The following is a 15943-nucleotide window of genomic DNA, read 5'->3' on the forward strand; positions in this document are numbered from 1 at the left end:
ACATTTTATACGCAAGCATATTTTATTGTACTATTATCTGTAGTGACCGTTATATTTTTTCTGTAACTTTTTACCCTTATACTAAAAGAGTAACATTACCCAACACATTATTTAACCTAAGTATCAATCTATTTTCGAAACAACTCCGTAACAAAATCCAGCCATAGACTCATTCTTCTGGTACCTTGCATAATTATTTGTATTTATTTTTCACTATTATTTGATGTTTTAATGTTTTAGATGATGGAGAACGAAATGTCAATGTCGCCATCACCGTTGCGTTCGACAGAAAACTCACCATCACTAGGGGAAGCTGATGAAGGTAATTCACATAATTTAGTCTAGAATTATTGCTTACCTAGCTTTGTGTTCAATGAAGTTTTTTCGCTTTGCAAATTAACGCTTTTACCAAACTTAATACCAGATATCTTAAAGCTTTGTTGATATAAACATTGAGTAGTAATATTTCTACAAATTTGTTACTTTAGTTTTTTTAATTATATTCTTATATTTTGTGAAAATAATTTTACGTTCAATATTTGTTACATTATTTTTTAATATAGTTAAATAGAGTTATTCCGCGAATAGTATAAAATGGTTGATGGCTTTTAGAGGTTGTTATGTTAAAAAAACGTAACATAATTTTAATATTAACATCTATAATCGATTATTCTTGTTTCTAGTGCCTTTTATGTTTGATCATCAGTTTCGTCTCTGGAAAAACTACCGTGAGCTTCTTGCTATTCCGCATGGAATATGTTACGAACATTCACATATCTAGATAAATAAAAAATAATTAATATATTGTTAATATTCACCGCACTAATGTACGTAGTCAGCTTGATGTAACCGTACATATTGAGTTTCAAAGTAAATCATATGGAATATCTACTAATTTATTTAAATTTATACCTTTGCATTCATTTGTATATCTACCTCGCTTGGCCATACAATAGAGTGTCGATTATCCGAATTATTGAGGGACATTGGTTTTGGGGAGAAATGGGTTTTCGGAAAACCGCTTTATCTGGATAATCAAACGGCATGCACTATACTTTTATGTATGTACCGATATGCCAATAAAACATACATTTACAATATAAATCTTGTTTATCAGAGGGGTAAAAAGGAAATTAAGCAAAGCTTAAGGAACAAAAAATATTTTACGGGTATAATTTCTTAATTTTAATCTGTCGCAGCGAGCCGAGCTGTTCAGTTAGTCGATCTTTCGGTTAATCGATGCTCTACAATGACATTTAATTTAAACTGTACTTTAATACAGTTCATACTTAAATGCTATAGAGTGAGTACGCGCTTTGTCATAAAATCGTGCTGTACGATTTTTTGTACTAAAACTGTCGCAATTCTTTTTTTTCCAATGAACTTACGTTTTAATATGCTTTCGCATTGTGTGTTTGTGTATATATATGTGTTTGCGTGATTTCGTATTGTTCAAACAATTTATTTTTCTGCACACACTAAAAACAATAAAAAATCACTCAGTTAACAATACTAGGGAAACAATATTTTGTGTTGCGAATAAATTTATCGTGTTTTGGTGCACTTGGTGTGATATTCAAGTACTTATTTCTGAAAATAAATGTACATAATGAAATAGTTTTAACGAAATATTTTTACGAAGTTTTCTGTTTCATATGTTTTTTATTCTCCTTAATACATTCCTTCTATTAAATAACGTATATAATTGATGTTTTCAGACATAAAAAGGGACTATAAATCGTAATAATATTTTCTAAAAACTATTTAGTAACGTATATTTATTTCAAGAAATTTAAATTTAAATCACTATTTTACAATTATAAAGGTAACCGCAGCTGAAAGCTTACTATCAGCCACGTTATTTCCATAAATTTATTTTCAAGCTTCTAAATACAAAAATCATTGTCATCCATAGTGCACCTTATCGTCATATTAAGCTAAGCAGCGATGATGCAATAATATTAACTTACTATACAGTCATTGTGGCATTGCGTTTAAATGAAACCACCTACTCGTCTTTACTACAGATAAAAATGTGTCAAAATTCATTTATGAATAACGATTCTTTCACTACAAATCCCAGTTTTACAATATGGCGAATATGGCGTGTGCGCAAGTGTAGGTCTGATTGAAAGTGTGATGTTGCCGCTGCGATGAGTTCTCTTTGATTAAAAGTAGTGACTATCGGGCGTGTAAAATTAAAATTACTTTTTATCAATCTTTGTGTCAACTTACATTTTTTTATTTTACCTCTATGGTTAGATTAACTAATGATAAAGACAACAATGATTTTTTTTTATTAACGCAATGTCAAAATGACCCTGTACATTACATATTTATATTTTAAGCTAGATAATTGTCTTAAATTAAAAACAACATTCTAAATATATTAAAAACACGATATCTTGAATGTCGGAGATTGTTAACACTACAGACTAACAGATGGTTTGACTATGTTCCCTCAGGAGGGTCGGGCTCGGGGTCTGTGTGCGAAGAGGGTGCCGAGGGCGAGACGGAGGCGGTGGACGCGAGCATACACACGCCGCTCGTGGCCGGCACTCCGCCCCATCTCACCAGGCAGCATCAGAGGTACGAGCACCTACTTAACTCTTTTTCTTGTTCGCAATTGATTCTAATTGTGAAATATTATTGACTGTGTTAAGTGTATTAATTGCATTATTATATAAGACCTTTTAAGTTGGTAAAAAATAGAGGCAACGATAGCCTTTGGAGTGGAACAGACTGCCGCGGCAAATGTCTGCAGGTTCAAAACCCAACGGTACGCACCTCTAACTTTTATAAAGATATGTGTGTATTCTTTGTGAATTATCGCTTGCTATAATGATGAAAGAAACAGTCCTGCGGAAAACTGCGTAACTAAGAAGTTTTCCATAATAATTTCGAAAGTGTGTGAAGTCTACTAACCCGCACTAGGCAAGCGTGATAGACTAAGGCCTAAACCCTCTCAGTAGAAGAGTAAGCCCATGCTCCAGCAATATAATACTGGGCTGATATTATAAATACTTTTATATATTATGTTTATTAGTGTCTAAACATCAACTTACCTTGATGCACCTACCCACCTTATTTATCTCAGCACATACCCTAAGGTTAAATGGGAGAGAATGACTTTCCAATTCAGTTATATATTGGTGAACATTTTACGACTACAGTTAAATTTCTAAAATAAATACGGTATCTTGAATAATATGGCGTGTTTCTCGCTTGTAGTATACCCCACGAAGGTTTTTAAACTGAGGTCAAGTCTATAATTTATATCAGGTAGTGGTAATATTATTTCCCTCTCTACAAGAGGCGCACAGTTCATGCCGGTAGTTACTGGTACGAGTTTAACACTAGGTAAGTCCACTAACCACCTTGTTCAGGACGGAGTCGAGCGGAGGGGCGAGCGCTGAGGCAGCGATCGCGCTAGTAGGGCAGCTGTTCCCCTCCGCAATCCTGGAGGAGAACTTCGCCGAGAGACTCGTGTTCTCCGTGCCTCAGTCCGCGGTCTCCAGCCTCGCCAGATGCTTCCAGCAGATTGAGGATGGTAAGTCATGCTAGATGCACTAATTAGGACTTTCCTATCCGACTGTCTAGGACATAATATTTTGATTACTAAATTCGTACAATATGACATCACTTTCATCTATTTTTTTTGTTTTGTGACTGCTACTTTTAGTTCGATCTTAATATAGCTTTAATACGTATTCAAATTTATAATTCTTCTTGGTGTGTTCTTCCTAATACTTAAATTATATTCACAATTCAGAAAATAGTATGTTATAATATTTGAGATATCACTCATATGAAAATCGGCACCACGGTGGGCGCCAATAACATTTTTATTTTTTATTGCAGCGAAAGAAAAGCTAAACATCATAGAGTACAGTTTTAGTCAGACCACATTAGAGCAGGTGTTCCTGAAATTCGCACAATCTGAAAACGTGGAATCTTCAGAACAAGAACACTAGCAGAACGTTAATCGTGTAAGTTTACGAAACGCTGTCCGTTTATTTAGACATAACGATAACGCGATCTATAACCATCGGTACCCTAGATGACATCAACTGAGATGGGATGAGATAATTGAAGCAATAAATAACTGTTCTGTCCAGTCGTGAAATATGGAACTGAATTACCTACCTCAATGTGTGAGACATTGTTTTAGTGTTAGTGATGTTATGGTGTGCTAGGTCTGTAAGGAACCTGTCTCCTGTTTAAATGTACTGTCAGAAAATTTCTCAGATTTCTGTCACTCTCAGTGTTGCCAACTGAATGATAAAAAGTATAAAAATTGCTTTGGTAAAATCCAGTGATGTTTATTTGGTAGGAAAAAAAGGTGTTAATTTTTGGACTACATCTATCTTGGTCTGTTAAACTATTTTCAAAATCCCTGGTAGTGCCCGTCCAAACCTATTATCCAGGCGTTATATTTTAACCAATCAGACAATCGTATTTAAAAATGTCGACGCCATTTTTATTACATGACGTGTGAATGTCAAATAAAACGGACAGCATTCGTATATGCTTTTTTGAATGAAAAAGTTGTAAAATAATGAATCGCTTCTGATATTACAATATCGTGTAGTTGATTTCGTTGTGTTTAAAAGCTTTTTGTACAAGGTTCCCGTGTCCAGGCGTTGGTTTAGAAGCGGCGTTTTTTTGCACGCTTTATTTTATGTAGCAGTATCTTTTGAACATTGGTATAAAAATAATTTGAAAAAACGTTGATTTGTAACTTTTGTTAGAAATACTTTCAAAGACCAACAATAAACTCAGATACTTGGCAATATTAAACGTATGTGGCATATTATTGACTATAATAGTGTGCGTTTATGTTCAAATAATTTGTTAACAAGATTAATCCTTAATATTTCAAAAATAAGATCAAACTTCAAGAGTATTTAACAAATTTTAAGAAAAAAACATAAAGCAACGTTTAAAAAAACGCAGCGCCTAAACAAACGCCGGAGCCGAACCACAAAGTTTCCGATTTAAGAGAGAATATTGATTAGGTGTGTCGTAGCCTTGGTAGCCATGTTGACTGTGTGTTTTTATAATTTGATACAACGTATTAATATCCGTTTTATATAAATAATAGCAATCAGTAGACATAGAGTGAGCATTGTGTCTGTCGTACGATATTGGAGGTGTAACCAAGTTAGCTTTCTGCAATCGTTATCGCTAACGTTATGTATAGGAAAGACATGTTTTACTTATCGTTATCTACCGATTACGCTACCGCGTAATATGTCACTCTTATACATTTTTTTATACTTTCTATTAGAGTTAACGATTGAAGGTAGATATCTTGAAGACAACTCCTGGGGTAGATTAGAAAATGTTAGCATTAACCGCCTGTTTTTCAAAATTACGTAAACGTCAAAATTAAGATAGATCTAGATTCATACAGTTATGAAGGCAGTCCCTTCCTTTATTTATTTTTCTGAAAGATCGAATACGCAGTAAAGATTTCTTTGGTCTTGTACTTGTGGCTGTTTGTTAACCGATTTAAAAAAAGAAGGAGGTTATCAATTCGCCACAAAATTAATACCATATTGCAATGTTAGTTATTGATTTTAATAGAGAGCAATTTATAAAAAAAAATCGTAACACGTTGTCCTTCTAGGAAAGTTATTATTTTACAGTAAATGTTTTTGAAATTGGCTAAAATACAATATTTTATATTAACTTCGTAGCTTCGTGGAACCAAAATAGCTTTACAAAAATAATGGCAGCTAAAACAAACAGGCACAATGCTCACAATATCCAGGCATACAATTTACAATAGAGTCGCGAAAAGGCCATAGACAAAAATAATCTAGACTAGATATGTTAAAAGAAACCTCCATTGTGAATTGCGCGCCTTTTATACAAAATGAGAAAAAAATATATCTTCATGCGGTCTAACAGTGCCTAAGATCTGGACATGACCTAAAATGTTACATTTTTTAGTCGTGTAACGCAGTAATAATTTAAGGTTCGTTTTAGCGAGGGAACTTTTGTGATTTTGTTTTAATTTTCTAGTCAGCAACACTGACGATAAGTAATCATGTTCAAATTAAGAATTTGACAATAAAACGGTCAAAACCGTTTTGCAACAGATTCCTTTTTTAAAAATGACAAAGCATAAACAAACTATTTGGCGTTGCCATAAGTAAATATGGAGAATGAATACTTATCGTCACATAAAGATACATTTAAGAAATCTACAATTTCATATTTGTTGCTATGTTTCATAAAATCGAAACTATGTATATTATTACCGCAAAATTGTTGAGATTTGTCAAAAAAAAAACACTAGTCTTACATAATTAATGATCTTTAAATAAATATATATGATCAGTTCGATATAAGTTCGTTTGTACGTGTCGGATGTGACTGATGAGTGGGTAGATCATTTTGCAATAGATAATTACGGGATATGGGCCATATTTTAAATAATTCACCAGAATTTAGTCTCAGTGTTACTATAGCTGTAATTATGTTATTTATAACCTGTATTATTAATTTTAATCCATTTTATTATATTTAATTTTTTTTTTTTTATAATAAGAGTCCATTCTTTAACAGAACATGTTTTAAACAATAGGTATATAAAATAACGTTTATTCGTACATTCATAGTTATTATTATTTTATTTTATTTGGTCCTTTCCGTTTATAATGTTTTAAAGAAAACATAAAAATCTAATGATTAGGAATCCTTTGCCCATTTATAAAAAAGTTATTTAAAACATGGCGCCATTTGTTATAGACTGTGTTGCCAGTCGTATACATTCATAGTGAAATCATTTACAGTTAGTGTAAGGTTATGAACAGTATTAGAATAAGTTACGAATATTAGTTGCCAGGTTTAGTTTATATGCTTTAAAAGTATATGTATATTTATGCTATCGTGTTTGAGGTTAAGTGGTTTGGATTTTTTTATTGACGAGCGGGTTGCTCCTCAGGGAATATGATAAAAATAGCATCGCTATACAGAATATTAAATTACTTTTTATATGACACCGCGTTCGTTGCAGTGCATCAAACGTAATTAAAATATTTCATTATTAAGTCATATTGGCTTGAAATGGCCTTTATATATTGTTTGCAATCAGACAAACAGACGATTCGCGTGACGGATTAACTACGTAATAAAATTGGAGTTGTAACGGCTAAGGTAACAATAGAAAGCGCTTAATACGACATCGGTTGTAACGATTAGTCGCCATTTTTAATAGATGATCTCAATCGCTTTTTCGATCTATCTCAAAAATGGATCAACCAGAACAAAGTGTTTTAAACAAAGACAAAATCAGTGATTAATATTTTATTTCCGCATTTTAAACAACATGATAAATACAAAGTAATATTTTTTCCGTTGAATTAGCACGCAAAGAGCAAATCAATAATAAAAAATATTTATATATTTGCAAAGAAAAATATACATTTAAAATTATTACGTTACTTTGTTGAGTTAATGTGGAATGTGAATTTGGTCTATTTTTGCCTCTGAAACCAAGAGAAAATTATACACTCGTTTTGCTATCTATGATAAGAAAACCAAATATGGCAGTGTTTATACAGTGTCGTGATTGTAATACGATGTAATTGTACTGTACTCTTTGATTTGAATATGGATCTTCGTGAATTTTCTTAAAAAAATCACCAAGTATAATTTTACCTTGAAGTTTATTTATGTTATGGAGATGATTTAATTCAGTTCTTTTTTTATTTAAACTAGAGAACAAATACTTTGATTTTAGCATTCAAATATTATATCTTGTACGATTTTTTTAAATTATGACTTTAGTAAGTTTTTATTAAGTTACAATGTTAATGTCTTTGTGTTTTATTTGCCCATATTTAATTCTAGCATTAAATGCTGTAGCCGTTACAATTCTATATATTTTTTATTTCTTTTTTATCAGAGAATTGATTTTCAAGCCAAAAAAATAAGTAAATTATAATCAAAAGCAAGTGGCTTTAATTAGTAGATTGTACTATAATTTATACTTATTAAAATATTAGAAAATTGTGCTTTGCTTTAAAAAATTAAACGTACTTCAGTTATAAAATTTGTACAACAATAGCTAATGTGACATTATAGTTTACAAGAATTTATTATTGAAATCTTAATTTCCAACACTCATAATTTGTCTAAATATTTTTGTTACTACATATTATTTATTTTCAGCCAAAGATAGCGAAGGATACTGTAGATCAGGGTTTCTCAAAGTGAGGTACGCGTACCCCTAGGAGTCCGCCATTCGACGGTAGAGGGTCCGCGACAAGATTTATGTAATGGAGGCTTGATGACTAGCAGGCACGTGCGACACACACGGTGGCGCGTGCGCAACTATTTATTTCTTTCTAGGAGGGTTGAGGGGGAAGGGGGTTGGTTGAATTAGTTAGTGAAGGGACTAGCTTTTATCTAGAAAAATTTACAGGGGTGCGTGGAGCCAAAATTTGAGAAACCCTGCTGATCTATAGATTACTTCCATCTGATCTATTTATCCTAATGTCATGAAATGTATTTAGAATAAGAGCTTCGAAGCTGAATTACGCTTAGGTTTATTTTTGTGTGATTTTTGTTATGTATTACTTTTTGTATGCATTTTTCCATTTAAAATCTATAAAGGCCAAAAAGTTTGTCAACTTTTGGATAGCTTCCTAACAACTTACCAATAATAATGATCATTTGAAGCCGGCATGAATTTTATACCACCTACCATGCTCCTTAAAAAACTCATCACCACGCTGTTGCGTTTCTGACATTCTATAATTGACACGCCTTTAAATACTGGGCTTATTATGAGCCGCATAAAGTCCACTAATGAACATAGTCCTACCCTAAAGATGGCCGACGGAACTGTCAAAATCAGCCTACATCTATGGTATTCCTACGAGGTAGTCACTTCGCCTTGCAAGTGGACGTCTAACGCTTGCCGGCACAGCTCGATTACCAATAATTCAATTGATTGGATTAGAATGGAAAGATCTACACAAACTAATATAACGACGCCATTTTGTATTTCTGGAATGAAGTAAAAAAAAGAAAGTCTAAAAACATTTTCAAAAAATTACTCGTTAAACGCTATGGAAAAATGCATATAAACGTAAAAATATATATAGTAAGTATAATTTCTATGAAATCCAATGGCGGATATCATTTAAGTATTTGCTGTTTGTATGCTATTTAAAAATGATTTACTTTATAAAATTGATTTAACGGATTCTTAATTATTCAGTATTTATTTTTGAACGGTATTACAACCAAAAGAAATATGTTTTTTTTTCTATAATTTACATAATATTGAACAAGGTGATGGCCTAGTTGGATGTGGAACGACCTCTAATTTTTTTAAAGTTATGTGTGTATTCGTTATGAATCATGGCTTGCAATCAATCAACAAAAATATCCTAAGAAAACCTGCATACCTGAGAAGTTTTCCAAAACAATTATGAAGGAATGTGAAGTCTGCCAACCCGCACTAGGCCAGCATGGTGGACTTACCTAATCCCTTTCAGTACTAAAGGAAACTCATGGCCAGCAATGGGACAGTATATAATACTAGGCTGATATTATATACTTAAATAGTTAAATACAACTAACGTTAAATAATATTAGGTTCCAGTAAAGACAAAATCTACGAACCTACAAATTATTTATTGCAATACGAAATTAATCCAAATATAATAATCAACTGTACAACAAATGCGCCAGAATCTAATTATATCTGTCACAAAAATATACATGAGCGAACTATTCCTCACATATTTTTATATATATTTACTTTTATTGCTTTGAATGACGAGACGAGCTTGCCCTTCGCCTGATGGCAAGCCATACGACCGTCCATAAACAGTAGAAACACCATCCAACACCTTGAATTACAAAGTATTATTTGGTAATCAACTGCACTCGCCATCGTGAGATATGAAACCAGAACACAACAGTGACTACACACTGTTGCTTGGAGGCAAAAATAGACATTGCGTTGGTGCCTACCCAGGTGGACTCTCACATATGAAAGACCTACCACCAGTAAAACATAGAAAAATACAGCTGTAACAAATAATCTAAAATGTTTGTTGAAAAGTACATTTTAGTATAACTCGGTTGATTTAAAAATATCCCAATTCAATACTACCTTCCATTCTATATCAAGAACTAAATACAAAATAATTAAGAATCCGATACAACCTAAAGCACTGCGAAGCATGTAGGAACGTATCGACGCGCTGTGAAATGTGTGAACTGTTTTATTTATAGTAAATTTTAGTCAATTATTTTAGTACAGAATAAAAACATCCGACACGAGACTGACTTTTATTTATTTTCCCTTGTTTTCACTTGTAAACACCTTGTATTATTAGGTTATACCTCCTTAATTTATTTGTCCTTTTGCAAACTTCTTTCTATCTTACAGTTTGGTTAATTTCGTTGCGATAAATAGAGATTTGGATTTCCAGAGACTTGCTGAGACCGCTCGTCATACGTGCCATCGATCATGGCTTAGCTGAGATGCAGCGATGGGTGTAAAGGCAGATGGTCTTACTAGGCCATCTTTATTTTTTGTTTTCGCGGAGAAAGTGTCTTATGACTACCGCTCAGCCTTCGTGGGGGGCGACTGAGCGGTTATGTTGGGGTCACCGTGCCTTACGACCCGGTGTTGAGTCGCCCGGATTTGATCTTGACCTTCGGACGACCGCCGGGCCGAGTCCCTAACCTATATACAACGCACGGCATATCAACTAAAACTCCGCGGTGGCCCTCTTCGGCGCATTAGGGACGACTGCGAGCTTCCTCTGACGGAAATGTCTAAGTCTACTTCCACAGCCGCCCCTGCGCGGTGCCGCCTAGTGCGGCCCGTCTCCTGTGAGGGGGGGGGGGCTCAGGATGGTCTTGCTAGGCCATCTGCCTTATCTGATCTGAAGTATCTGAACGCCATATTCCCAAGGTTGTTTGCTGTCCAATAGAATGTCAACTGACAAGAGGTTACCTTTCAGCAGTCAATTATTATGCCGGCCAGTTGAACCGAATGTGCCAAGATGGATCCCTGAAAGCGGCACACTTAAGTGGGCCACACTTACTTACAATTATCCGTGCGGATAGAAATATATCCAGGCGCAGTGGAGTTACATTGACGTGTATATTTTAAAAATCAGTTTCATCATCTTTATAAAATTACGTAAGAAACGTCACATGCTTATGATCTTGAATCAACTTTTACGCAATTATTGTTTATGAATAATTGTTATAAACAGACGAGGAATGGAAATACGTTCCATAATACTATTGTGTTGTGGAATGCATAGCTGTACGTGAAGGCGAGGAGGGAAATATTTTTATATTAATGATTTTATTATTATTTGCAGTTGATGCTTATTATGATTTTGCTATAGGTTGCATGTGACGCGATCCGTGTAAGAATACCGCTGTCGACATTTAGTTTCATACAAGGACTTAGTTCACCACGCTGACCTTCAAAAAGACTTCACGAACCATCAATAACCTTATAAAATTTTATATTAGCGGATTTAAAACATACTGTTATTATTATATGAACGAATGAACGAATGACAACGCTTTATTGTACCCGATACATCAAAATAAATACAAATATGTATTTTCGAAAACATAAACGTGAAATTTTTATTGATACAATATGTTTATTGAACTTTCATTAAATGCAAACGAAGCAATGAGTTTTGTTATATTGCATATTTAGTATATAAATATCAAATGTGGAATTAAAAATAAATGGTAATAAATTACAAATACAATTCTTTTTTTGGAAAAAAATTGAAACCAGTTGTAAAAAGTTTAGCAAGTCTTTATACAATATATCAAAAATAGATAACTCATCATCCACAAAAATATTTATCTATACAGAATTCTCGGTGTATTAGCTACTTGCTTTTGCTCGCGACTTCGCCCGCGTGATTGAGTTTTTTTTGTACATAATATGACCAAAATACACAAAATCATTATAAATTGTAGCCTATGTGTTATTTTAATGTATAAGCAATATTACTGTGTAGTTTCCAGTAGTTTTTTTGTGAAAGAGGAACAAACATACATCCATCCTCATAAACTTTCGCATTTATAATATTAGTAGAATTTACATAAATCTTTAATCTAGATATTATAACCTTCGGTACTACATATATAGTCTATATCATATACATATGATCTTTTTGTTTAATCCACCTACATTTGTATAAGTTTAACGCAAAATGTTTGAACAAATGATTCCACACAAAGAACGTTAATTCGATCGGAAACAAAGAATAAACGCAAAACAATGAAATTCGTGTGATCAGTTGACGTGCTCGGCGCGTTTCATTGACGCATAACAATGCAAAATGTTCAAGTTATAATCATTTTAGCATGCTTTTATCCCCGAAAGGATAGAGACAGAGGAGCGTATAATCACCCAGTTTTAGTCATATATCACCATATCGGTCCAAATTCCAAACTTCGGACTGGTATTAAGGAGAAAAAAGAAACAATGTCCTTGGTTTCAAACGCGAGAGTTCTACAGAAGTCCTACTGCGCACGCAATAGAACTACGCCCACACAATTAAATTATAATTGACTAGCTGTTGCCCGAGTAATTTTTTTTCCAGGGAATACATATTCCCAGATCTACCTGGTTATGTTGGATTGCAGTCTCACCGAACTATGAAAGTGAAGGAACAGAAGGTGCACCTGTATTGCACATACTATTGCACTATAATCAGAGGCGGCTTGGGGGGAGGCGAACCGGGCAACCGCCCAGGGCCTCGCGCTTACAGAGGCCTCGCGCGGTGCCTCGCAGGACCTTTTTTACGTTCTTACCGACGAAACTGTTCAAACAGGGGAACGTTATATTACTTTGCCCGGGGCCTCGCGTCTGTTTCTTTTTGCTTTCGCCTGGGGCCTCGCGTCATTTAGGGCCGCACCTGACTATAATATCTCCTGCGTAATTGGCTGATCTCCGTTGAGATTGGCTGCCGCAGCCGAAATTCGGTTAGAAATCACCATCATATTGCTAGAATAAAAAGTTGTCTATAATACTCAGGAGTAATGTAGCTTCCAATCAGTGAAAATTATTTCAAAATCAGTTTAGTAGTTCCTGAGATTAGTGCGTTCAAACAAACTCTTACGCTTTATATATTAACAGAGATTAATTAAATAATCTGTTAAACCGTGTTTCGTCAATAAAACCTTTTTGAAACTAGTCTTACCGCTCATAACTTAATCCGCAGTAAAATTAAATAAACTGGAGTAAAAGTTGCGACGTTTCAGTGACGTAGTCATCTTCTTCAGTTACCATTTTGACGAAGACATATATTTTATGTAAATAGTTATGTATTTTACGGACGAAAACATTTTGAATGCAGCAACTGCGCAAATAATGTTTTTGGATGTAAAATAATGCATGGTATTTATTGAATATTCATGCATAATGTAACTGAATGACGTAGAAATAAATAATAAGGCAAAATTCAAAATCCTTGAAGAGAACGTATACAGAATAGTAATACACTAAAATACAAGATAAACATTAATAAAAAAAATCTTGTATTGCCTTTAAGAGCCTCCCGTACACACGATCTTGAGCATTCCTTCATATAGTGACGCACGAAATGGGGTGTTCATATGCAAATTACGAATAAAAAATCATCTTTTTGAAAATTTTAAACTACCAAAATGTTCCTTTTTAACCGACTTAAAAAAAAAGGAGGAGGTTATCAATTCGATATGATTTTTTTTTTTGGTATGTTTGTTACCTCAGAACTCGCTCATTTATGAACCGATTTGGAAAATTCTTTTTTTATTCGAAAGAATTTCTCTCCAGATTGTTCCCATAATTTTTTTTTCAAGATCGCTTCGGTAGTTTGGTTTTAAAATTAAAAAAACTAGAATAATTATGTCGTCAAAGAAAACGAAATCGCGAATTTAGCTTTCCTATGACATACTTAGTTATGTTTTTGCATTGAGTCTAGTTGGCTGCACTTCTCACATACTTATACATATAGCATAACATCTTTTCCCCGTGTCAGGGGTAGGCAGAGGCGTAACATTTCATCGCGATAGTCGTACTGTGTGTGAAACATATCAGTTGTGTTTTTGGGTTGGGTTTAATTGACTCTACTTCTTATATACATACATATATGTATATAGCATCACACCTTTTCCCCTTTTCAGGGGTAGGCTGACGTGTAACACCACAGCGCGATAGTTGTACTGTGAGCCAAATAATATCAGTTGTGTTTTTGCGTTAGGTTTCCTCGAATCTACTTCTTACATACATATATATAGCATCACACCTTTTCCCCTTTTCAGTGGTACTCAGAGGTGTAACTCCTCAGCGCGATAGTCGTATCGTGAGCGAAACACAACTACGCCATTGAGACGGTCTATTTTTTACTAACACAAAAAAGCAAAAAATAAAAAATAATTTTAACAAAAAATTAAACCGCCTTCAAAAACCACTCAAAACCAAAAAATAATTTCACATAACAAGTATATATTGGATACCAATTTTGGAGTCGGTGCCTCATTAAAATTGCTAGTTAAGCTAAATAAATACATTAACGAATATGCGAAAACAATGTGCTGCCAGCATACAAAGTCAGCAAGTGAGATCGTCACCAGGAGATAAACACAGCGCCGCAGCACAGCAAATGGAAGCTATTAAGGAAATATTTAAATTAGTGAACTGTACACTACCCAAATTCTTCCCCTGTTACATATAGCTGGTCAAATGTGGGTGTATTACATTCCCTGCCTCGAAAAAAGAGGAAATAAAAGATGAAACACCATACATGTGCTTGGTATTACACCTTTCACTGTGTATGTTGTAGTACACGAAAACCTACTCCTTTTAATTGATTTGAAAGAAATTTAGCTCATAGATGGACTATGCAACAAATATAGCTAACTAGCAATTTTAATTAGGCACCGACTCCAAAATTGGTATCCAATATATATATTTTTTATGTGAAATTATTTTTTGGTTTTGAGTGGTTTTTGAAGGCGGTTTAATTTTTTGTTAAAATTATTTTTATTAAATTGTCTATCTAATAGTGTTGGTTGCAAATTTAAATGATGAATACTTTAGGAGGAGCACGGAATCAAAAATTATAGTATTATCATAATGAAATTAATGAAAAAATATAAAGATTATAAAAAAAAATCAACCAAAATAAAAACTGTGTTGCTTATTTTTTCTATACGTATGAACTTCGAATGGATAGCTTCAAAAAATACGGTTTGTGCGTCGTTTAGCTGGGTGCACCGGCTGCATAACAGCACAATCAATTATTGAGACGACAGTTCAAAAAGCTCAGATACATATTTTTTTAATAATATAAACCTACACAAGCAAGTGTGACCTGATATCAAATAATATCCAACGCCTTTGTTTAAATATGTTGTGCGAGCGTTTGACTTCCTTTAAATCGCTCCGACTGAGGAGTTATAGAGATGACGTATATCATATTTTATTGAAACACACCAATAAAATATGATCCGTAATCCGTAAACCGTAGACACCACGGAGTGGACCTCAAACTTTGAGTTTCAACATGGGCAGTACGAATAGTTTTTGTCGGTGCCTGTGTCGGTAGAGCCTGGCTTTATAAAAAAAATAATTTGATATCATGAAAAGTGAGTAGGCACCGGTAAAAGCGGATGTACGGAGCGACAGTCGTGAAATAACGACCAAGCTCTTTAAATAAAGATAAAATAAATCCGACGCCTTTGAATCTCTTCAATTTCAACCAAGAGTTATTTAAACCTTGCAACACCGACAAACAAATCAACGTTGGGAAAGTTATAATTCGCAATTCTTTCGAATGATATCCATTCATCAATCGTGAGATATAAATAAGCCCGGATGTTTGCATATGTACTCTTGATTTCAATATTTGTCTGATATCAAGAGACTGATCTGGAATTT

The 15943-nt window shown here is 33.8% G+C and overlaps 1 protein-coding gene across 2 annotated transcripts in view; it reads left to right on the forward strand.

Moving 5' to 3' along the window:
* Positions 1-9435, forward strand: part of LOC115455719 (ATP-binding cassette sub-family A member 5) — a 61168-nt gene extending 51733 nt beyond the window's left edge. Inside the window, exons 33-37 of one of the 2 annotated variants that reach the window (XM_037436823.1) lie at positions 241-322; positions 684-728; positions 2466-2589; positions 3387-3550; positions 3862-9435. In XM_037436823.1, the coding sequence (XP_037292720.1) occupies positions 241-322; positions 684-728; positions 2466-2589; positions 3387-3550; positions 3862-3974 (528 nt within the window). In that variant the 3' untranslated portion in view covers positions 3975-9435. The remainder of the gene's footprint in view (positions 1-240; positions 323-683; positions 729-2465; positions 2590-3386; positions 3551-3861) is intronic. The other variant, XM_037436824.1, reaches the window with a different exon arrangement.
* The last annotated feature ends 6508 nt before the right edge of the window (positions 9436-15943 follow it).

The sequence above is a fragment of the Manduca sexta genome, chromosome 9 (genome assembly GCF_014839805.1).
Source record: "Manduca sexta isolate Smith_Timp_Sample1 chromosome 9, JHU_Msex_v1.0, whole genome shotgun sequence".
In the NCBI taxonomy this organism is placed as follows: Eukaryota; Metazoa; Arthropoda; class Insecta; order Lepidoptera; family Sphingidae; genus Manduca; species Manduca sexta.